The sequence below is a fragment of the Oncorhynchus keta genome, chromosome 12 (assembly GCF_023373465.1).
Source record: "Oncorhynchus keta strain PuntledgeMale-10-30-2019 chromosome 12, Oket_V2, whole genome shotgun sequence".
Classification (NCBI taxonomy): Eukaryota; Metazoa; Chordata; class Actinopteri; order Salmoniformes; family Salmonidae; genus Oncorhynchus; species Oncorhynchus keta.
In genome coordinates, this window is record NC_068432.1 from 45,794,388 (window position 1) to 45,819,659 (window position 25,272).

Below are 25,272 nucleotides of genomic sequence, written 5' to 3' on the forward strand. Positions count from 1 at the left end.
TGGAATGTAAAATAGCTAGTAACCCCAGACAGACCTGTATTCCATCTGTAAAACTCTGTAGCATCTCTCACACTGCGGTACTGGGTTATAAGTAGCTTTAAGCCAAGGACGAGACAGACAGGAATTTGATTTTGCAATGTGCTGCTGTGAACAATGTCGAAAAGGCAGAAACAGGGAGACATTTTTTTGTTCCATTGAACATTGACACCACATTGAAGGCATTTCATTGGCACAGAGCGCGCTGGTCCTCAAATGGTTTGTCTGATCTCTGAATCTGGTCATTTGTTGTTGTTGTAAAATCCCCCAATTTGACTGAAAGCTCCTCCACATTGTGTAATGTACAAACAGGAATGTTAAACTATGTGGTGACGCTTTCACTGGAACTACTGTTTGGTACCACATTTTACAACATTACATTTCCTTATTGCTCCCTGACTAAGTAATTCTTCCATCCATTAGCAGATATCTTTAAAAGTGCAAACACCAGCTCTCTCTCTCTCTCACTCACACACACCCCAATTACATCCATTGATGCCGTTCACAAGCAAAAGACAGACGGAGCATGGTGTGCATGTGTGAAAACATATTTACAATTTATTGATGAATGCAGGCGAGGCTCACATTAATCAATGTGTTAGTGGTCACAGAGACCAGTATCTTTTCCATTAACTTAATGATAACAGCAGTGGAATAGAACAGAATGTGGACTGTTTGCCTGCAGCCCCAGGCCATAATCAATGATTTATTCTTGGTGAAACAAGAAGAAGTTGAAGCGAGTGTGTTCCAAATGGTACCCTTTTCCCTACACAGGCCTCTGGTCAGGAGTAGTGCACTACCCTACACAGGCCTCTGGTCAGGAGTAGTGCACTACCCTACACAGGCCTCTGGTCAGGAGTAGTGCACTACCCTACACGGGCCTCTGGTCAGGAGTAGTGCACTACCCTACACAGGCCTCTGGTCAGGAGTAGTGCACTACCCTACACGGGCCTCTGGTCAGGAGTAGTGCACTACCCTACACGGGCCTCTGGTCAGGAGTAGTGCACTACCCTACACGGGCCTCTGGTCAGGAGTAGTGCACTACCCTACACGGGCCTCTGGTCAGGAGTAGTGCACTACCCTACACGGGCCTCTGGTCAGGAGTAGTGCACTATGAATGGAATAGGGAGCCATTTAGGATGCAGAGAAAAACAGAAAGTCCTTCCTCCAGTGACTACTATGGGTTAAAACGATTGGATATCATAGATACCTATTCACTATGGATCTTATCCATTGCAATTATTAAGACCTGCTTGAGGTGGGGCTCGCTATTTGATCTACAACCTCTTTATGTACAAGTTCTGTTCGTCTCCAGACCATTCTGTGAAAATCCAGTTTCACAAATTACAGAGGGAGCATAGGGGTTAAGATTTACAATGAGTTTCTCAGTCACCATGACATGTATATGGAGAAGTAAAGGCACTGTAACAATTAATAATATCAAAAACAACAATTAAAGATGACATTAAAGACATGCTCCGGACTTTGGCAACTAAGAAAGTATGTTTTAAACCTCCCGCTTTGGGCTGGATGTGTCAATGAGTAGTTCATACAGAATTACTGTTTTAACTCAATTAGCCACAAAATCCCGAGTTTGAAAGTTACTTTTCTTGAAGCTGTTCCGGGCCATTTTCCCCACATAGCAATTTGAGTTAAAGCCAATGAGTTTCAGCACTCTTGCATTTAAGTGACAGCTAGCAAGAGGCCTGCCCAGCATTATCCAATGAGGTTGCAGGGCAGGCCCAACAGCTCAGTGGACACAGCAGAGAGTGAGAGCAATGATGTGGTGCAAATACTGTATCTGCACATATGGTGACATAGTAAGCCATTTTCAGGGACCACTTTTGGCTCGTGAGCGCTAATTTCTGAACTACTGGCTAAAAGTATACAAAAGTACCGGAGTATCTCTTTAAAAAAGGTAAGTATTGGGGTAAGTGGGACCATAGCAGTGGTGGTACTGGCTGTCTTAGTATCACTTAACTAATGATATGCATACTGTATTTTGTGGCATTAGGCAGTACACGTTTTAGATTGGTTCATGTCACACCGTTTCCATGGTTACCATCCCATCTAGGCCAATCAAAACAGCTTTGGTTTCAAGATGGCCACCTTTCTAACCAATACATGTCCTCCTCGTGGATTAACAAGGAGAGATACAACACCAACCACTCTAAACTGAGCTGTAGACAAGGTAACCTTCAGGAACCAGTTCACTCAATTTCAACACACTGGTATGAATGTGTATGCACAATTCAATACACGCCAGTGTCAATGCCTGTGTGTAACATAAAACCAATGTGTGAAAGCAAATCAAAATTAGCTAGCTGCACAGGCACAATCAAACATATGTCAAGAGTTGCTGGACATGGATAAAGTGAGGACGAGAGCTTTTGTTTGAAAGGGCAAGTAGTCCTATTGATAAGGACAATATAAAACATAACACTTGAAACGTCTTGGCAGGTGTGTATACTGACTGTTCATCAATACTAAATAGGTAAGTAAATAGAGGTCTTCCTGCGTTAAGTCACTCCTCCATTCCATGCTTAGCTCTCACAGCTGCTGTGTCTGTGGTGGAACAGTGAGCTCTGATTCTGGCAAGTGAGACTCCTGTTCTGCCCATCGCTGGCCTGCTTGGGCTTTTGGGACGGTTCCTTACCAGCGGGTTTGTGTCTTAGTCCATACAGTAAAGTAAAACAACAGCAGTCTTTAGACATACAGTATAAGTAGAAGCTGAATGGACAGGAAAGTGAGTGATGCCTTGTTACTTTCATGCATTTGAGTGAAAAGCAGACAGGTTCACATTGTGTCACTGTGTATCCTCCGAGACATACAGGGGAAACCCATGGCAGCTCATGGTCTCTACACACTAACACAGTCACCCCCAAACCTATCCAATCCTTTCAGATCTCCAGGAGTACCTAGAGGGTAGGCGTTTGGGGTTGATTTGGGATTCAGACAGTCTGTCCGGTCAGTGTGTCAGTCACTTGAGTGAGTAGAGTAGTTCAGCTGTATGACACAGGGACAGAGGATGAGCAGAGCTGAAGTACTGACAACACAGCCAGTCCTCTAACTCTGCGTTCCTCTCCGGCTCCAGAGACCTCTCTGCGAACTTCATCATCAGCAGCGCTCTCTTCACGTCCAACCAGTTGAGGAGGCCCTCGTGGCGGGGCCCTTCCCCGGGGCCCAGCCTGTCTCCCCACTGCTGTTGCTCCATCAGGTCTTTCCGGGGGCCCCACAGCAGGCTCTGCAGCACCCGCTTGGCCTCCTGAATGTGGATGCGTTTAATGGGGTCCGGTTGGAGGAGTAGCCGGGTTAGTCTCTGGAGTCCAGCGGAGTAGAGAGAGACTGGAGGGATGGGCGGCAGGTCCTCACAGCTGTAGTCCTGTTCTTTCAGTTTCGGGCTGACCTCAAACGGGTTCGGCTGGTGGAGGAGCTCATAGATTAGAATACCGGTTTGGAACTCGTCAAATTTCCGGTACTGGGCGGCCGAGACGATCTCCGGGGCTAGGCGGGCGTGGTTACGTTTGAGGCGGGGGTCATTTTGGGCAGAGTCCTCAGTGTTCCGCTGCTTGGCCTTGGCGAAGCTGGAGATGACCAGGCGGGGGAGGTGCTTCTGGTCGTGTGGGGCATTGGGGTTGGCCTGCGGGGGGCGGCGGTGAGGGACCAGGAGGAGGTTCTCCAGACAAAGGTCTCGATGTGTCACCCCATGCTCCTTTAGATGGTCCAGACCGTCACACAGCTGCAGCAGGAGGAAGCAGACCCACCGCTCGTACACCTCCGGCTGGGCCTGTTGGGAAAACAAATACAAATGAGACGCTGGCAGGCAAAAGCAATATTTGCGTCTTTCATTCCATGTCCACAATGGTGAACATCACACCATTCAGTCAACGTTCCACGCTAGGGGCCTTCCTTAAGATAAGATGCAATGAAATGAGATGTTTCAACGGGCACAATCATACCTGGTGAACGGACGCCCACTCCTTGACAAAGTCTGCCGTAGTCTGCTGTGGCACCTCCCGGGTGATAACCACCACACGCTCCTTGTCCCCCTGCGTGGGGTTGGGACTGGGGGGCAGCGAGGCCTCATCAGCAGGGAGCATGCTCCGGGGCACGCAGGCTATGAAGTGGCCACAGTCCTGCTGGAGGTTGAAGTGGGGAGGGACGGTCTGCTGGACGGACAGGCTGTAGAGGTGACCCTGCTTGGCTTCTGAGGTCTGGCTCTTACAGATCTGCCGAGAGAAGAGGAGAGACACTGTGGTTAGAATAGAAACAGGCATAATCATGTGGAGGAAAATGTCTGCCTGGCTCTTAGATATCTGGAGGGGGAGGGTTAGAGCACAATGTACACAGTGAGGAAATATTTCTTCCCTGGTTAAGTAAGAGACTGGAATATTATCCCCACTTGCTGTCAACAAGCTTTAAATCCTTCATTCATTTAGATCTTGTTTTCAATCCAGTAGTAGCAGACAGACAGTAATTCCATAAGTCTACCAGTCTAACTACAAGCAGCCATGAATGAGTTTCACCATGTTTAATACGAGTAAAGCCAAACAATGTGGTTATGTCCCAAATGACACCGTATTCCCTATAAAGTGCACTATATTGGGAAGTGTGGCAGCCTGTCCATCTCTCCCACTTTACAAACACAGCTGAGCCCTGATATGACACAGTCTACGTCCCAAACGGCACCCTTTCCCCTACTTAGTGCACTACTTTTGACGGGAGTCCTATAGGCCCTGGTAAAAAGTAGTACACTATAAAATGAATAGTGATAATGAAAACAGTTCCATTTGGGATGTAGCCATAGTGATAATGAATATGTTAATGATAATGGTAATGATAATGAATATATTCATTATAGTGATAATGAATACGGTTCCATTTGAGACGTAGCCATAGTGATAATGAATACGGTTCATTTGAGATGTTGCCATAGTGATAATGAATACGGTTCATTTGAGATGTAGCCATAGTGATAATGAATACGGTTCATTTGAGATGTTGCCATAGTGATAATGAATACGGTTCATTTGAGATGTAGCCATAGTGATAATGAATACGGTTCATTTGAGATGTAGCCATAGTGATAATGAATACGGTTCATTTGAGATGTAGCCATAGTGATAATAAATACGGTTCCATTTGGGACGTTGCCATAGTGATAATGAATACCTATGTCCTTGCCGTGTCTGAATCCTGGCTCAGGAAGGCCACCAAAAATTCAGAGATTTCCATACCCAACTATAACATCTTCCGTCAAGATAGAACTGCCAAAGGGGGCGGAGTCGCAGTCTACTGCAGAGATAGCCTGCAAAGTAATGTCATACTTTCCAGGTCCATACCCAAACAGTGAACTACTAATTTTGAAAATTACTCTCTCCAGAAACAAGTCTCTCACTGTTGCCGCCTGCTACCGACCCCGTCAGCTCCCAGCTGTGCCCTGGACACCATTTGTGAATTGATCGCCCCCATCTAGCTTCAGAGTTTGTTCTGTTAGGTGACCTAAACTGGGATATGCTTAACACCCCGGCAGTCCTACAATCTAAGCTAGATGCCCTCAATCTCACTCAAATCATCAAGGAACCCACCAGGTACAACCCTAACTCTGTAAACAAGGGCACCCTCATAGACGTCATCCTGACCAACTGGCCCTCCAAATATACCTCCGCTGTCTTCAACCAGGATCTCAGCGATTACTGCCTCATCGCCTGTATCCGCCACGGAGCCGCAGTCAAACGACCACCCCTCATCACTGTCAAACGCTCCCTAAAACACTTCTGTGAGCAGGCCTTTCTAATCGACCTGGCCCGGGTATCCTGGAAGGACATTGACCTCATCCCGTCAGTTGAGGATGCATGGTCATTCTTTAAAAGTAACTTCCTCACCATTTTAGATAAGCATGCTCCGTTCAAAAAATGCAGAACCAAGAACAGATACAGCCCTTGGTTCACTCCAGACCTGACTGCCCTCGACCAGCACAAAAACATCCTGTGGCGGACTGCAATAGCATCGAATAGCCCCGTGATATGCAACTGTTCAGGGAAGTCAGGAACCAATACACGCAGTCAGTCAGGAAAGCTAAGGCCAGCTTCTTCAGGCAGAAGTTTGCATCCTGTAGCTCCAACTCCAAAAAGTTCTGGGACACTGTGAAGTCCATGGAGAACAAGAGCACCTCCTCCCAGCTGCCCACTGCACTGAGGCTAGGAAACACGGTCTCCACCGATAAATCCATGATTATCGAAAACTTCAATAAGCACTTCTCAACGGCTGGCCATGCCTTCCGCCTGGCTACTCCAACCTCGGCCAACAGCTCCGCCCCCCCCGTAGTTCCTCACCCAAGCCTCTCCAGGTTCTCCTTTACCCAAATCCAGATAGCAGATGTTCTGAAAGAGCTGCAAAACCTGGACCCGTACAAATCAGCTGGGCTTGACAATCTGGACCCGCTATTTCTGAAACTATCTGCCGCCATTGTCGCAACCCCTATTACCAGCCTGTTCAACCTCTCTTTCATATCGTCTGAGATCCCCAAGGATTGGAAAGCTGCCGCAGTCATCCCCCTCTTCAAAGGGGGAGACACCCTGGACCCAAACTGCTATAGACCTATATCCATCCTGCCCTGCCTATCTAAGGTCTTCGAAAGCCAAGTCAACAAACAGGTCACTGACCATCTCGAATCCCACCGTACCTTCTCCGCTGTGCAATCTGGTTTCCGAGCCGGTCACGGGTGCACCTCAGCCACACTCAAGGTACTAAACGATATCATAACCGCCATCGATAAAAGACAGTACTGTGCAGCCGTCTTCATCGACCTCGCCAAGGCTTTCGACTCTGTCAATCACCATATTCTTATCGGCAGACTCAACAGCCTCGGTTTTTCGGATGACTGCCTTGCCTGGTTCACCAATTACTTTGCAGACAGAGTTCAGTGTGTCAAATCGGAGGGCATGCTGTCCGGTCCTCTGGCAGTCTCTATGGGGTGCCACAGGGTTCAATTCTCGGGCCGACTCTTTTCTCTGTATATATCAATGATGTTGCTCTTTCTGCGGGCGATTCCTGATCCACCTCTACGCAGACGACACCATTCTATATACTTTCGGCCCGTCATTGGACACTGTGCTATCAAACCTCCAAACGAGCTTCAATGCCATACAGCACTCCTTCCGTGGCCTCCAACTGCTCTTAAACGTGAGTAAAACCAAATGCATGCTTTTCAACCGATCGCTGCCTGCACCCGCATGCCCGACTAGCATCACCACCCTGGATGGTTCCGACCTTGAATATGTGGACATCTATAAGTACCTAGGTGTCTGGCTAGACTGCAAACTCTCCTTCCAGACTCACATCAAACATCTCCAATCAAAAATCAAATCAAGAGTCGGCTTTCTATTCCGCAACAAAGCCTCCTTCACTCACGCTGCCAAGCTTACCCTAGTAAAACTGACTATCCTACCGATCCTCGATTTCGGCGATGTCATCTACAAAATGGCTTCCAACACTCTACTCAGCAAACTGGATGCAGTCTATCACAGTGTCATCCGTTTTGTCACTAAAGCACCTTATACCACCCACCACTGCGACTTGTATGCTCTAGTCGGCTGGCCCTCACTACATATTCGTCGCCAGACCCACTGGCTCCAGGTCATCTACAAGTCCACGCTAGGTAAAGCTCCGCCTTATCTCAGCTCACTGGTCACGATGGCAACACCCATCCGTAGCACGCGCTCCAGCAGGTGCATCTCACTGATCATCCCTAAAGCCAACACCTCATTTGGCCGCCTTTCGTTCCAGTACTCTGCTGCCTGTGACTGGAACGAATTGCAAAATCGCTGAAGTTGGAGACTTTTATCTCCCTCACCAACTTCAAACATCAGCTATCCGAGCAGCTAACCGATCGCTGCAGCTGTACATAGTCTATAGGTAAATAGCTCACCCATTTTCACCTACCTCATTCCCATACTGTTTTTATACTGTTTTTATTTATTTACTTTTCTGCTCTTTTGCACACCAATATCTCTACCTGTACATGACCATTTGATCATTTATCACTCCAGTGTTAATCTGCAAAATTGTATTATTCGCCTACCTCCTCATGCCTTTTGCACACATTGTATATAGACTGCCCATTTTTCTTTCTACTGTGTTATTGACTTGCTAATTGTTTACTCCATGTGTAACTCTGTGTTGTCTGTTCACACTGCTATGCTTTATCTTGGCCAGGTCGCAGTTGCAAATGAGAACTTGTTCTCAACTAGCCTACCTGGTTAAATAAAGGTGAAATATATATATATTTTTTTAAATAACGGTTCATTTGAGATGTAGCCATAGTGATAATGAATACGGTTCCATTTGAGATGTAGCCATAGTGATAATGAATACGGTTCCATTTGAGATGTAGCCATAGTGATAATGAATACGGTTCATTTGAGATGTAGCCATAGTGATAATGAATACGGTTCATTTGAGACGTAGCCATAGTGATAATGAATACGGTTCATTTGAGACGTAGCCATAGTGATAATGAATACGGTTCCATTTGAGACGTAGCCATAGTGATAATGAATACGGTTCCATTTGAGACGTTGCCAGAGTGATAATGAATACGGTTCCATTTGAGACGTTGCCATAGTGATAATGAATACGGTTCCATTTGAGACGTTGCCATAGTGATAATGAATACGGTTCCATTTGAGATGTTGCCATAGTGATAATGAAAACGGTTCCATTTGGGACGTTGCCATAGTGATAATGAAAACGGTTCCATTTGGGACGTTGCCATAGTGATAATGAATATGGTTAATTTGAGACGTTGCCATAGTGATAATGAATATGGTTCATTTGAGACGTAGCCATAGTGATAATGAATATGGTTCATTTGAGATGTAGCCATAGTGATAATGAATATGGTTCATTTGAATGAATATGGTTCATTTGAGACGTAGCCATAGTGATAATGAATATGGTTCATTTGAGACGTAGCCATAGTGATAATGAATATGGTTCATTTGAATGAATATGGTTCATTTGAGACGTTGCCATAGTGATAATGAATACGGTTCCATTTGGGACGTAGCCATAGTGATAATGAATATGGTTCATTTGAGATGTAGCCATAGTGATAATGAATATGGTTCATTTGAATGAATATGGTTCATTTGAGACGTAGCCATAGTGATAATGAATATGGTTCATTTGGGACGTTGCCATAGTGATTTAACTGTAACACGACAGATTGATGATTTAATATGAGGACTGGATGATTTCATTACGCAGTCACATCACAGAGCTGCTGCCATGTGTGTTTGTGGGTAGTGTATTTGTGTGAGAGAAAGAATGTGTGTGTAAGGGTGGTTGTATGTAGGCCTTGACAACAGGGGTGTGTCTGAACTGTAAATCCTGGCTGGCATGAAAAGATTAATGGACCTAGAGGCATTAGGCAAGACTACAGAGCCTCAGGCAGCGAGGCCTCTTGACACACAGCTCTGGATTTACATGTTGCTTTTACACATTGCTAATGACTTTGGGACAAAGGTCAGTCAAAATGAATGCAGAGCACACCCTCTCTCGCTCTCCTCAGTACAGCAGGCTACAGTAACACCCTCCTCTCTCTCCTCAGTACAGCAGGCTACAGTAACACCCTCCTCTCTCTCCTCAGTACAGCAGGCTACAGTAACACCCTCCTCTCTCTCCTCAGTACAGCAGGCTACAGTAACACCCTCCTCTCTCTCCTCAGTACAGCAGCCTACAGTAACACCCTCCTCTCTCTCCTCAGTACAGCAGGCTACAGTAACACCCTCCTCTCTCTCCTCAGTACAGCAGCCTACAGTAACACCCTCCTCTCTCTCCTCAGTACAGCAGCCTACAGTACAGAACATGCCCTGGAGGAACACGAGAATGGTAGGACCTTCTCTTAGATGTGAGAACAAACACAGGCTACGTTCCAAATTGCACCCCATTTCCTTTATAGTGCACTACGAGTCTATGGTCAAAAGTAGTACCCTATGTAGCGAATAGAGTGCCATTTAGGACACACAACCAACGTGGAGGGTCTGTGGCTCGGCTGAGGATCCCTTTGGTCTTCTGAGCAGTCTAAGAGCTCGTTAAGGTTTTGGCTCGTTAAGATGTTGGCTTACTTCATTGTACAGGTTTTATTGTTTAACGAGGTAAGAGCATGACCTTGATTGAGGAGTAGAATGTACACCGTCCAATAAGAGTTTGGGAGTAAGGACCAATCAGGGAGTTTGAATTTGAGCTGCAGATTACAAAGATGTTCTTCTCACAGTAATTAAGGGAGATGCCTCTAGACATGTCTCTCATTGACTGACACACATATTTCAACAGGTTTTTTTTCCCCCCATTTGTTTAGTCTCCACACTTATTGCAATGTGAATATTAACCACCAGAGTCCTCTGACTTAGAATACGTGGACAACTACAAATACCTATGTGTCTGGTTAGACTGTAAACTCTCCTTCCAGACTCACATTAAGAATCTCCAATCCAATGTTAAATCTAGAATCGGCTTCCTATATCGCAACAAAGCATCCTTCACTCATGCTGCCAAACATACCCTCGTAAAACTGACCATCCTACCGATCCTCGACTTTGGTGATGTCATCTATAATATAGCCTCCAATACTCAACAAACTGGATGCAGTCTATCACAGTGCCATCTGTTTTGTCACCAAAGCCCCATACACTACCCACCATTGCGACCTATACGCTCTCGTTGGTTGGCCCTCGCTTCTTACTCGTCTCCAAACCCACTGGCTCCAGGTCATCTACAAGTCTCTGCTAGGTAAAGCCCCGCCTTATATCAGCTCACTGGTCACCATAGCAGCACCCACTCATAGCACGCACTCCAGCAGGTATATCTCTCTGGTCACCCCCAAAGCCAATTCCTCCTTTGGTCATCTTTCCTTCCAGTTCTCTGCTGCCAATGACTGGAACGAACTGCAAGAATCGCTGAAGCCTCATATCTCCCTCACTAGCTTTAAGCACCAGCAGCTCAGAGATAATTTATTTATCTTGCCCCTTTGCACCCCAGTATCTCTACTTGCACATTCATCTTCTGCACATCTACCATTCCAGTGTTTAAATTGCTATATTGTAATTACTTCGCCACCATGGCCTATTTATTGCCTTAACTCTCTTATCTTACCTCATTTGCACAAACTTTTTGTTTTCTTTTGTTCTACTGTATTATTGACTGTATGTTTGTTTTACTCCATGTGTAACTCTGTGTTGTTGTATGTGTTGAACTGCTATGCTTTATCTTGGCCAGGTCGCAGTTGCAAATGAGAACTTGTTCTGAACTAGCCTACCTGGTTAAATAAAGGTTGAAATAAATAAATAAATAAAAATATCAAAGCACTACATGACATCCTTGGCCCCAAAAATCTCCAGAAAATAGAGAGACAGGTTTCCATTGGGAAAGTGGTCTTCTAACCTAAATGGGACTTCCTGGTTACATAAATAAAAGCTATAGAGATGAAAGGGAGCCAGTGTTCCAGTTACCTTGACTGCGTAGGAGTTGGATGGGTCTGAGGCGCAGGCAGCAGAGTAGTAGACACCGTCTCCCGCATTACAGCTGGCCTTGTTACAGGTCAATTTGAACAGGGACCAGTTGCTCTCATCAAACCTCAGCGGGTTCTTCTGGCTGCGGGTGAAGTGGTCCTCACACTTCAGAGCCAGGCGGCGCAGCGATTCAGCATATAGGCCTCCCAGCTTGGAGTAGATTCCCTCTCTACTGTCTATGTTACTGAGCAGGGTCTGCAGCTGCAGGCCGGAGCCCTGTGTGGGTCCGGAGGCCGAGAGGTGGGGGGCGCTGAGCTGGGGGGAGGAGGAGGTGGTGATGCTGCCTCGGCTGTGACCCCCTAGTCGGCCCCGAACTTTCAGGGGTTCGTCCAGGGTCCGGGAGCGCAGGGGGTGTCCCAGAGGGGTGTGACAGCGCTCTAAGGACTCAGAGGAGGAATAAATGGCCCGAGGGTCCACGGGGGAGGATGGAAGGCTGGACAGGGATGGGATGTCAGGACGGGATACATTACTCTCAGAGCCACCGGTGAAAAGGAAGCAGGGGTAGGCCCGGACTAAGGGTTTCCCGGCCATGTTGTCAGGGGCGGATACGGCGCGATTCACCATTTTCTTTTCGGGTAGGGGCGGTGGCTGCAGCTGGTTGGATAGGGTGTTGCTAGAGAACGGGTCAGCGTGAGGAGACCCTGGGGATGAGGCCATCGGGCTTCTGGGAAATGGCGAGGTGCACGACAGACGAGGGGCATCATGGGAACCTGCAGAGAGAGATGCAATACATCAGTATTCATGTTGAACATCACACTTACACGTAACACAGACACAAGAGAAGATATTACACTAAGAAAATGTTTTCTATCCTGAAACACATGACTGGAGAACTACTAAAGGAATCAACACTTCTCTGCTCAAACAACTTCCCTCACTTATATAAAAAAAAAACACAAATCAAATTGCCACAGCACAGATAAAAATTGTTCAAAATAATGCCCATCAGTCAGTTTAAGTGAACACACACACCATAAACAGGATTAGTATAGAACAGGTACAGTCGGTCAACAAGGGTTCAGGCTGATACAGACTGAGTGCAGAGGCAGTAATAAGCAGAGTGAGGAGATTACTAGCGACAGTTAAGTCAGTTACTGTTTAACTAGAAGAGCTAGTGCCTCAGGTGCCTGTACTGATTCTTATAAATGGGAGCGTTGTGTCCCAATGCCTCTCTAGCCATAAAGCTATATTACCTCTTACCCACATAACTATAGTACATTACCCCCTACAAACATATAGTACATTACCCCCTACAAACATATAGTACATTACCCTCTACAAACATATAATACATTACCCCCTACAAACATATAGTACATTACCCCCTACAAACATATAGTACATTACCCCCTACAAACATATAGTACATTACCCCTACAAACATATAGTACATTACCCCCTACAAACATATAGTACATTACCCTCTACAAACATATAATACATTACCCCCTACAAACATATAGTACATTACCCTCTACAAACATATAGTACGTTACCCCTTACAAACATATAGTACATTACCCCCTACAAACATATACATTACCCCTTACCTGTAAACTATTATTAAGAGCTACTTACAAATCAGTGCATTCAATGAAGGTAGGTAAAACAACCACATGTCAATCACTGAAGTAAAACCTTCTAAACCTTTGAAAATCACTGATAGTACCGATAAACAGTAAATACATTAGCATACCCTCACCCATAAATCTACAGTACATTATCCACACCCCAACAGCATCTGACTGGGTGGCAGCAGCTCAGCAGGCTATTCGTAGTAGCTGCACCCATCCTGTCACCGTGGCCCTCCCTATAATGACTTAGTCATATCAGTCAGCACACACACACACACACACACACACACACACACACACACACAATCTATTCAACGTTCCCTCGGAGGGTGAAGTGACAAGTTTAGAGTGAGTTGGTGCACAATTTAAGGTTCAAGATGGTCACAGTGTCTGCCATGCTGTACCATTAGGAAATAGTGAATTAAAGAGTAGACTATAAAGAATGTGAAACTCCACAGTCTTCCCCAGAGAGACAGATAATTGTGTGGTTGTTGATGGTAAAGGCTGCATAGATAGGCTGTGCTCCCAATGCGACACTAAATGAGTAGGTTTCCAGGGGGGAAATCTAAAGGAAAGATTGCATGTATGCATGGAGTGGCAAAAGCCCTTATTTTCCTAGTTATCACAGTCCCATAATTATCTCTTCAAACACTTCCCAGGAAGTGAGGCAATTACAGACTGTCTGGGAGTCACTGACTATGTCCCAATTCGCACACCATATTCCCTATATAGTGCAATAGTTTTGAACAGAGCCGTATCGGGCCCTGGTCAAAAGAAGTGCACTAGATAGGGAATAGGGTGCTATTTGGGCCGCATCCACTGGGCTTTAGACCATATATGGAGAGATGAAGACGGGTGACGCCAAACCAAACGAAGGTGCGTCAGACCTCAGTCAGCAGCGTGCAGGGTCACACACACTCTTTGTGGAAAATGACACATCTCAAAACAAAGGCTGACAGACGTACTTACACACACACTCAGTCTAAAAGAGGAAACTACTTATTTTACTATAACCTTTATAAACCTCATATCTGTCACTACAACCTCATATCGGGGCTGCAGGAAGCCTAGTGGTTAGAGCGTTGGGCCAGTAACCGAAAGTGTGCTAGATCTAATCCCCGAGCTGACGAGGTAAAACTCTGTCGCCTCTCTCAGCCTATTGCGGACAGTCTGAGCACTGATGGAAGGATTGTGCGTTCCTGGTGTAACTCGGGCAGTTGTTGTTGCCATCCTGTACCTGTCCCACAGGTGTGATGTTCGGATGTACCGATCTTGTGCTGGTGTTACACTTGGCCTGCCACTGCGAGGATGATCAGCTGTCCATTCTGTCTCCCTGTAGCTCTGACTTAGGCGTCTCACAGTACGGACATTGCAATTTATTGCCCTGGCCACATCTGCAGTCCTCATGCCTCCTTGCAGCATACCTGAGGCACGTTCACCCAGATGAGGGACCCTGGGCATCTTTCTTTTGGTGTTTTTCACAGTCAGTAGAAAGACCTCTTTAGTATCCTAAGTTTTCATAACTGTGACCTTAATTGCCTACCATCTGTAAGCTGTTAGTGTCTTAACGACCGTTCCACAGGTGCATGTTCATGAATTCTTTATGGTTCATTGAACAAGCATGGAAAACAGTGTTTAAACCCTTTACAATGAAGATCTGTGAAGTTATTTTTACAAATCATCTTTGAAAGACAGGGTCCTGAAAAAGGGGCGTTTCTTTTTTTGCTGAGTTTATTTGGTATTTTTGGTATTGTTTTAGCTGTTGTGAAAGCAGAAGCTACTCGAGACAAAAACAGAACTATATGAATTTAATAATGTCACTCATAGCCTACAAATAAATACACACAAAATAACTAGGTTAAAATGCTATAACCTCATATGTTACTATAAAGTCATCTGTTACTTTAACCTCATATCTGCAGTAGCTGTTAGTATAACCGTAATAACCTCATCTCTGTGGGCCTTTTCCCCTTCTCATTGACTTCTCACTTTCCACCTCGTTAGATGCTTCTAGTAGAACCATTTGACTGCCACAAATGGAAAAACAGGCAAATGTCAAACAACAACCAACCAATTCCTTCCTGTTGGTGGTGGTGGTTGTTAAATGTAAGGCACTGGTTTTTTTTCTGGTCAGGTCACATGGTGTAAGGGTGCGTTTTTCCTTACCACATTTACCCCCCCGGACCAACTCTGTGGCACCATACCAACAGCACCAGATATTATATGTGTAGTTGCTCTCAAAACAACATTGTTTTCTCGCAGATCTCCTGGCCCTAGTTATATGTCCCGGCAGGTGGCTATAACAGTTACCAGAATCAGAGAGGGCTCTGTTGGAGTCTGCAGACAAGCTGTCGAAGGAGGCTTTAACATTTACTCACCAGAATCAGAGAGGGCTCTGTTGGTGTCTCCAGGCAAGCTGTCGGTGGAGGCTGTAGGCAGGCTGCTGCTCCCCAGGCCACGGAGACTGTTGGTCAGGCTCTCGACAGAGCCCTGCTGGCTGCAGTGGTCCAGCTCCACACTGCTCTGGCTCATCTTACCAGACACCCTGCAGAGAGCGTAACAGAGGATATTTACTCTGGGGGAGGATGTTTGGTGCCTTCTCATTTCCATAACCAGGAAGTTAAACACAACAGCTTCCCACCATTAAAAACAAATTACCACTGTTATCAAAACTGTCTGATGCTCACACGGCTTGCAAACACCTAACAAAATGTCTCTATTGCAGCTCAAAAACAATAACAGACAGTGTTCGCTCTTACAACTTGTTCAACCGAACATGTTAGTTCTCTTGTGTAATTTCAGCGAACAGGTAAAGTGTGTGTGTGTTGTGCTGCCTGTCAGTTTTGCTTCAGGCTGAGGGATAGTTTCCCCTCCATCTCATCTAGATATCTCAACATATCTGGATGTAAATGAGATGGTTCAGCCACTACTTGAGGTAAACTGCCTCCACTCTTCACAAGAACACATGAAACGTCAGATACTAGTCTCACTTCCTCTTGGGAGAGGAACACTCTTCTGGCTGAGTGAATGCTTGTTATTGCTGTGTCTCTTAAAGGAAAAATTCATCAAAAATCTTTCGGTATTTTGTTCATTCGTCCACTATCGATAGAGACAAAATGTTTTGCATGTCCAGCAGTCAGGTTTTCAAGATATTGAACTTTCAAGAACCAAAGTGTCACTTGTCAGATCATCATGATATACATTTTGAGACTGTATCAACAGTGGACTAATGAAAAAAAAGACCAAAAAGATAGTTTGAGTGTAGTTTCCCTTTAAGATAAATAATAATACAGTCTTCTCAGTGCCAAGTCATGAAAAAGAGACAATACATATACTTCCTGGAGCTAGGGAATAATGACATTTTTGAAAACGTCTTCCACTTTTCCATTAGAGTAATTTCCCTGCCAACATCCTACACTGTACCCTAAAACATATAGAGGAATCCATTTTTTGCTTTCCCATGCCATGATAGCTCCTATCTGAATGTAAAGGAGGCCCTGATACCCTCTGGGGGTAGTTTTCCTAATCATGTGGTCCAATTAGGCTGAGTGACAGACTAGGCAAATCTGAATCTCATTGCTATTCAATTGCTTCATTCTAGCTGGTTAATGGGTCAAAAAGAGCATAGCCCCGGATCCTTCATCTCAGCTCAGATTGACTGGCTCTATTGCTCTATCCACTAGGTCTTTAAACTTCAATCACACCGTAAATCCCCTCAACAGCAGTGCAGGTGTGTGTGTACCCTCATACATGAGCAGAGCAAAACCCACAACCATTTGTCAGACCAAACAAAGGCGTATGATGATGAGACAGTGGAAATGAGACGGAGACATAAGGGTGTGTGTGTGCGTGTGTGTGTGTGTGTGTGTCGTCTCATTTGTATTGTAGGCTATAGCATAAATCACCTTCAAAAATGGCAGTGTATGGGGTAATCCATCTCCATTTGTTTGGAGCTCAGTACTTACAACTAATATGTAATAAGTAAACAACAGTGCTATGGAACTGTTGACACACATCATTTAAAGAAGCATCAGGGTTGAGGGGAGTGGGAGTTACGGTCTCACCGGCTTGATAGAAAGTATAGTTTTTCAAAACCTTGTTTCTTATGATTTATTTTATTGACGGTCCTTTTTGCCATTTATGAATTTATTTATTTATCTTTATTTAACTAGGCAAGTCAGTTAAGAACAAATTCTTATTTTCAATGACAGCCTAGGAACAGTGCCTGTTCAGGGGCAGAACGACAGATTTGTACCTTGTCAGCTCGGGGATTTGAACTTGCAACCTTCCGGTTACTAGTCCAACACTCTAACCACTAGGCTACCCTGCCGCCCCATGAATGTGTTATTCAATGCGTTTCTATGGGCTTCAGTTGTACATTTCTAAATATTTCCAATATTTGTTTTTTCTTTTTTGATACCTAAAAAGGGGTCCTAAAATTCAAAATCCAATAGCTAAATGATCCAAAATGTCCTTTAAAAAAAAATCCATGTCAGCTTAGCACTCCCCCAACGTCTTCAAATCAAATCAAATGTTTATTTGTCACATACACATGGTTAGCAGATGTTAAATGCGAGTGTAGCGAAATGCTTGTGCTTCTAGTTCCGACAATGCAGTAATAACCAACAAGTAATCTAACTAACAATTCCAAAACTACTGTCTTATACACAGTGTAAGGGGATAAGGAACATGTACATAAGGATATATGAATGAGTGATGGTACAGAGCAGCATACAGTAGATGGTATCGAGTACAGTATATACATATGAGATGAGTGTGTAGACAAAGTAAACAAAGTGGCATAGTTAAAGTGGCTAGTGATACATGTGTTACATAAGGATGCAGTCGATGATGTAGAGTACAGTATATACATATGCATATGAGATGAATAATGTAGGGTAAGTAACATTATATAAGGTAGCATTGTTTAAAGTGGCTAGTGATATATTTACATAATTCCCATCAATTCCCATTATTAAAATGGCTGGAGTTGGGTCAGTGTCAATGACAGTGTGTTGGCAGCAGCCACTCACTGTTAGTGGTGGCTGTTTAACAGTCTGATGGCCTTGAGATAGAAGCTGTTTTTCAGTCTCTCGGTCCCAGCTTTGATGCACCTGTACTGACCTCGCCTTCTGGATGATAGCGGGGTGAACAGGCAGTGGTTCGGGTGGTTGATGTCCTTGATGATCTTTATGGCCTTCCTGTAACAACGGGTGGTGTAGGTGTCCTGGAGGGCAGGTAGTTTGCCCCCGGTGATGCGTTGTGCAGTCCTCACTACCCTCTGGAGAGCCTTACGGTTGAGGGCGGAGCAGTTGCCGTACCAGGCGGTGATACAGCCCGCCAGGATGCTCTCGATTGTGCATCTGTAGAAGTTTGTGAGTGCTTTTGGTGACAAGCCGAATTTCTTCAGCCTCCTGAGGTTGAATAGGCGCTGCTGCGCCTTCTTCACGACGCTGTCAGTGTGAGTGGACCAATTCAGTTTGTCTGTGATGTGTATGCCGAGGAACTTAAAACTAGCTACCCTCTCCACTACTGTTCCATCGATGTGGATAGGGGTGTTCCCTCTGCTGTTTCCTGAAGTCCACAATCATCTCCTTAGTTTTGTTGACGTTGAGTGTGAGGTTATTTTCCTGACACCACACTCCGAGGGCCCTCACCTCCTCCCTGTAGGCCGTCTCGTCGTTGTTGGTAATCAAGCCTACCACTGTTGTGTCGTCCGCAAACTTGATGATTGAGTTGGAGGCGTGCGTGGCCACGCAGTCGTGGGTGAACAGGGAGTACAGGAGAGGGCTCAGAACGCACCCTTGTGGGGCCCCCGTGTTGAGGATCAGCGGGGAGGAGATGTTGTTGCCTACCCTCACCACCTGGGGGCGGCCCGTCAGGAAGTCCAGTACCCAGTTGCACAGGGCGGGGTCGAGACCCAGGATCCCGAGCCTGATGACGAGCTTGGAGGGTACTATGGTGTTGAATGCCGAGCTGTAGTCGATGAACAGCATTCTCACATAGGTATTCCTCTTGTCCAGGTGGGTTAGGGCAGTGTGCAGTGTGGTTGAGATTGCATCGTCTGTGGACCTATTTGGGCGGTAAGCAAATTGGAGTGGGTCTAGGGTGTCAGGTAGGGTGGAGGTGATATGGTCCTTGACTAGTCTCTCAAAGCACTTCATGATGACTGAAGTGAGTAGACTTAGACTCTAAAGAATGTTAAATAGAATGGCTAGCTAGTACCTAGGTGACTTTAAAGTAGGCTGCAGTCTCCACCACTCCTGTCTGATGGTCATGTGAATAATAGTTTCGATAAAAAAGGTTATTTTCCCAAACAATAACAATCTTTGAAACCTTGTTTATCATGGCATTGCTTCCATTAGATCTTCAGGTAGATATCTTTCAGATAAATAGCCAGTGCCAGACTGTTTGAGTAATAGTGTACATTCACATCTACCTTGGATGTAAAACAGTTCATCACGTCTGACATCAGATCAAGATAATAATAGCAGCCGTTTCATCTCTTTCAACCAGCACTATACTGTAACATATAGCATATACACTGAGTGTACAAAACATTAGGTACACCTTCCTAATATTGAGTTGCACTTCCTCAATTCGTTGGGGCATGGACTCAAGGTGTTCACCCACGACTGCGTGGCCACGCACGCCTCAACGGTGTTGAAAGCGTTCCACAGGGATGCTGGCCCATGTTGACTCTAATTCCTCCCACAGTTGTGTCAAGTTGTCTGGATGTCCTTTGGGTGGTGGACCATTCTTGATACACACAGGAAACTGTTAAGCGTGAAAAACCCAGCAGTGTTGCAGTTCTTGACACAATCAAACCGGTGCGCCTGTCACCTACTACCAAACCACCTTCAAAGGCATCTGTTCTCCTGCCCATTCACTCTGAATGGCACACATACACAATCCATGTCTCAATTGTCTCAAGGCTTCAAAATCCTTCTTTAACCTGTCTCCTCCCTTCATCTACACTGATTGAAGTGGATTTACCAAGTGACAACATTAAGTGATCATAGCTTTGACCAGTATTCAGCTGGTCAGTTTGTCATGGAAATAGCAGGTGTTCCTAATGTTTATAAATTCAGTTACTACCACTACTACCGGGTAACATATATAAAAATGTAAAAAACATTTCTCTCCCAGGTCATGAACATTTCCATTGAACAATGAAACAAAACAATTCAGACAATTGTATGCCTGAAAGAGGAAGTGGAATAGGGAATAGGACCAGGGAAGGACAGCTCTGGCTGAAATAGATCACTGAGAACATGATTTCTGTTTACAGAGAAAAGGGTGAACTTGCCAAGTAGCAAAGAGTGGTTGAGGATGACGAGGGCTAGATACAGAGTGGTTGAGGATGACGAGGGCTAGATACAGAGTGGTTGAGGATGACGAGGGCTAGATACAGAGTGGTTGAGGATGACGAGGGTTAGATACAGAGTGGTTGAGGATGACGAGGGTTAGATACAGAGTGGTTGAGGATGACGAGGGTTAGATACAGAGTGGTTGAGGATGACGAGGGTTAGATACAGAGTGGTTGAGGATGACGAGGGTTAGATACAGAGTGGTTGAGGATGACGAGGGTTAGATACAGAGTGGTTGAGGATGACGAGGGCTAGATACAGAGTGGTTGAGGATGACGAGGGCTAGATACAGAGTGGTTGAGGATGACGAGGGCTAGATACAGAGTGGTTGAGGATGACGAGGGCTAGATACAGAGTGGTTGAGGATGACGAGGGTTAGATACAGAGTGGTTGAGGATGACGAGGGTTAGATACAGAGTGGTTGAGGATGACGAGGGTTAGATACAGAGTGGTTGAGGATGACGAGGGTTAGATACAGAGTGGTTGAGGATGACGAGGGTTAGATACAGAGTGGTTGAGGATGACGAGGGTTAGATACAGAGTGGTTGAGGATGACGAGGGTTAGATACAGAGTGGTTGACGATGACGAGGGTTAGATACAGAGTGGTTGAGGATGACGAGGGTTAGATACAGAGTGGTTGACGATGACGAGGGTTAGATACAGAGTGGTTGACGATGACGAGGGTTAGATACAGTGGTTGAGGATGATGAGGGTTAGATACAGTGGTTGAGGATGACGAGGGTTAGATGAGTAATCAAGTACTCAAACAGACTTCAAAGCTCAATCTGTAACCATTGACTATTTGGTGGAATGTGCTTTGTGGCTGACTGAACAGGCAAGTGAAATTTAGTCTCAAAGACAGCTTTGACTCTGGTGTTCCGTTTGCACCAGGAGCGTAACCAGATTTGTTTTTGGATAGGCCTAGAAAAATTTGGATAGGCATTTTTTCTACTTGTTTATTACATTTATTTTGTGATGTGCACCATATATTATTTTGTAATATAATCATTTTATACTTGTGCATAGTACTTGGAGCAATCTAGTTACATATACAAATCATGACCTATCCCAGCATATAAAAAATAAGACAGTTGCCAACAACATAAAACTCATCTTCAGGTGCACTTCAATCTTGATGGGCAAACAAGCCTATATTTGATGTTACCAGGTATACCACGACGGGCAGTAGTACTCTAATAAAAGGTACCTTCCCTTTAGTAGACGAATCAATAAGTCGTGACCTACATCACTAGGTGCCGACGGCGAAGCTTTGAGTTGAATGTGGTGGTGATTTCATCACAATCCAATGGATCTGTCAGTTGACGCTCTAAAGACTGCAAACAGACTTTCAAAGCTCAATCTGCAACCATTCAGTTGATTTAAAGTGGAATGTTCAGTTGTGGCTGACTGAACAGGCAGTTGAGTGAAATTTAGTCTCAAAGACTGCAAACCGCTTCAGTGACTCTAAAGACTGTGGTTCAGTTTGACGCTCTAAAGACTGCAAACCGAGAGTGGTTCAGTTGGCGCTCTAAAGACTGCAAACCATGGTTCAGTTGACGCTCTAAAGACTGCAAACCGAAGTTGTTTTCTAAAGACTGCAAACCGAAGTGGTACATTTTTTCTAAAGACTGCAAACCGATTTATTTTGTGATGACTGCAAACCATATATTATTTTGTAATATAATCATTTTGATAAAGACTTGTGCATAGTACGCTTAAAGACTGCAAACTAGTTACAGTATAAAGACTGCAAATCATGACCTAAAGACTGCCCAGCATATAAAACTGCAAACCGAAGTGGTACAGTTGCCAAAGACTGCAAACCGATGGTACAGTTGACGCTCTAAAGACTGCAAACCGAAGTGGTACAGTTGACGCTCTAAAGACAACATGCAAACCGGTGGTACTTGATGCTCTAAAGACTGCAAACAAGCCTATAGTTGATGTTACCAGGTAGTTGACCAAAGACTGCAAACGGGCAGTAGTAAAGACTCTAATAAAAGTACCTTCCCTTTCAGTAGACGAAAGACTCAATAAGTGGTTCAGTGACCTAAAGACTCACTGAAGTGGTTCAGTTGACGCTCTAAAGACTGCAAACTGAAGTGGTTCAGTTGAAAAGACTGCAAACTGCAGTGGTTCAGTTTCAAAGACTCAAACTGCAGTGGTTCAGTTGACCAAAGACTGCAAACTCTGGTTCAGTTGACGCTCTAAAGACTGCAAACTGAAGTGGTTCAGTTGACGCTCTAAAGACTGCAAACTGAAGTGGTTCAGTTGACGCTCTAAAGACTGCAAACTGAAGTGGTTCAGTTGACGCTCTAAAGACTGCAAACTGAAGTGGTTCAGTTGACGCTCTAAAGACAGCAAACTGAAGTGGTTCAGTTGACGCTCTAAAGACAGCAAACTGAAGTGGTTCAGTTGACGCTCTAAAGACAGCAAACTGAAGTGGTTCAATTGACGCTCTAAAGACTGCAAACTGAAGTGGTTCGGGCGCAGTCGGGCGCTTGTCATTGATGTGTGCTGATTTAATCCTAGTTGTTGTTGAGAAAAGAGACTCTCCACACTGCATGATGTCATTGGAAGTGTGACAATGATCCTTAACAGAGAGTTTATATTAGGGAAAATATCATCAGGGCAGCTGTCGAGTCCACTCATTATGGAGGAAAAGTCACTCTTTCCCATGATCATTTTGCGACTCAACTGCTGAATAAAAACAGTGAATTCAGCATCCTCACTTGATTTTGCATATTGATCGCATATGGTCTTCCTCTGCTCTTTCAGGCTGCAGGTTCGGGATTCTTTGGAAAAGGAGGCTGCCGCTTGCATGATCCCATATGTGTCTTCTTGAAATCTTGAGTTTAACTCCGTAATCTGTCGGTCTAGAATATTGTTCCATAGTTGCCTCAGGTCACTGTCACTCTTGATGCTGGATGTTTTCCCTAATGAAGTTGTGACGACACTGTCTGCCAATTTTACAGGCAGTTTTCAATGCCGTGACGCGCTCACATCCCAATGACTAATATCACGCTTAATCATCATCTCTTCAGTTAGTTTAGAACTTTATCAAAGTCTCCCCCTGAGTTCTCTCTGAACGTAGAAAAGCAGCTTTTGAGGACTTCAATTAAACCAACAGTCCGTCACAGATAATGTAGAGCTTTGTAATCCCTTCGTAGCAAAATCACTAGTTTCAAACAATTTACTAAACGTGACTAACAGGAATAAAACCTTATTCTGGATTTGTTGTAAGAGGACATCGGCTTCTAATGTAGTTTGTCCACAAGCCTCTGAAAAACTTGCAAGAACCTCTAAAAATGACATCTAGCTGTAACAGCACTTTACTCACAGACCCTGATTTTTAACTCCACCGTACATCCGTGGATCTTCCTAGCTCGATACATGGTCTATCTGTTCTTCTATGAATCCAGCATGTCTGTGGGATCCACTCATAAATGTGTGTAGCTGGTTTACTGTGTCAAACAAAAGGTACTGACATGTCCCGACACTTTTGCCGTGGTGCACAGAACCAAATTCAAAATGGTGGGAGTTGAAATGCACATATATCGCTTGCTTAAAAGGTTTGCTTTAGTAGGACATGTACCCCTCTGTTTCCTGACATGACTGAAGCGCTAACGAAACATAAACCCACACAGAGTGGGATCCAACTCCAAGGGGTTGCAACACTTCCAAGTATTTTCAGAGAAATTCCTTGTGTAGACAAATCAGCGGTTTCCATAAACCCAACAGCTCTATCTTTAAATCATTCCAGCATGAATGTATCGGATGCACACAGCAATAAGTTCAGGTTTAGATTGATCTTTATATTCATCTGCTGGAATGGCAAAATATATGGGAAGGTGCAGAATGAACTTCCATCTTGTATCCTGCACAGTAACAATGATGCTGCACACTCCAGCAACTCGTTCTGAATTTCAGGGCTCATAAGAGTGGCATTGCAAGGTAGCTCATTAAGCCTGTTTTGTACATCTCCAGAGCATGATGCTGCCACCACCATGCTTCACCATAGGGATGGTGCCAGGTTTCCTCCAGACGTGACGCTTGGCATTCAGGCCAAAGAAATCAATCTTTGTTTCATCTGACCAGAGAATCTTGTTTCTCATGGTCTGAGAGTCTTTAGGTGCCCTTTGGCAAACTCCAAGCGGGCTGTCGTGTGCCTTTTAGTGGAGGGGCTTCCGTCTGGCAACTCTACCATAAAGGCCGTCTTGGTAGAGTGCTGCAGAGATGGTTGTCCTTCTGGAAGGTTCTCCCATCTCCACAGAGGAACTCTAGAGCTTTGTCAGAGTGACCATCGGGTTCTTGGTCACCTCCCTGACTAAGGCCCTTCTCCTTGATTGCTCAGTTTGGCTGGGATGCCGGCTATAGGAAGAGTCTTGGTGGTTCCAAACTTCTTCTATTTAAGAATGGAAGAGCTGTGTTCTTGGGACCTTCAAAGCTGCAAAAATGTTTTGATAGCTTTCCCCAGATCTGTGCCTTGACACATTCCTGTCTCGGCACGCTACGGACAATTCCTTCAACCTCATGGCTTGGATTTTGCTCTGACATGAACTGTCAACTGTGGGACCTTATATTGACAGGTGTGTGCCTTTCCAAATCATGTCCAATCAATTGAATTTCCCATAGGTGGGACTCCAATCAAGTTGTAGAAACATCTCAAGGATGATCAATGGAAAACAGGAAGCACCTGAGCTCAATTTTGAGTCTCA

General features: G+C 44.9%; 1 protein-coding gene across 1 annotated transcript in view; it reads right to left on the reverse strand.

Annotated features, from left to right (window-relative positions):
- Window positions 1-568: 568 nt before the first annotated feature.
- LOC118391564 (inactive tyrosine-protein kinase PRAG1-like) overlaps window positions 569-25,272 on the reverse strand; it is a 43,015-nt gene continuing 18,311 nt past the window's right edge. The window contains exons 4-7 of the mRNA XM_035783065.2: window positions 15,562-15,728; window positions 11,550-12,319; window positions 3,996-4,265; window positions 569-3,823 (exon numbers count right to left, since the gene is read on the reverse strand). Of these exons, the coding sequence (XP_035638958.1) occupies window positions 3,017-3,823; window positions 3,996-4,265; window positions 11,550-12,319; window positions 15,562-15,728 (2,014 nt within the window). The 3' untranslated portion in view covers window positions 569-3,016. The remainder of the gene's footprint in view (window positions 3,824-3,995; window positions 4,266-11,549; window positions 12,320-15,561; window positions 15,729-25,272) is intronic.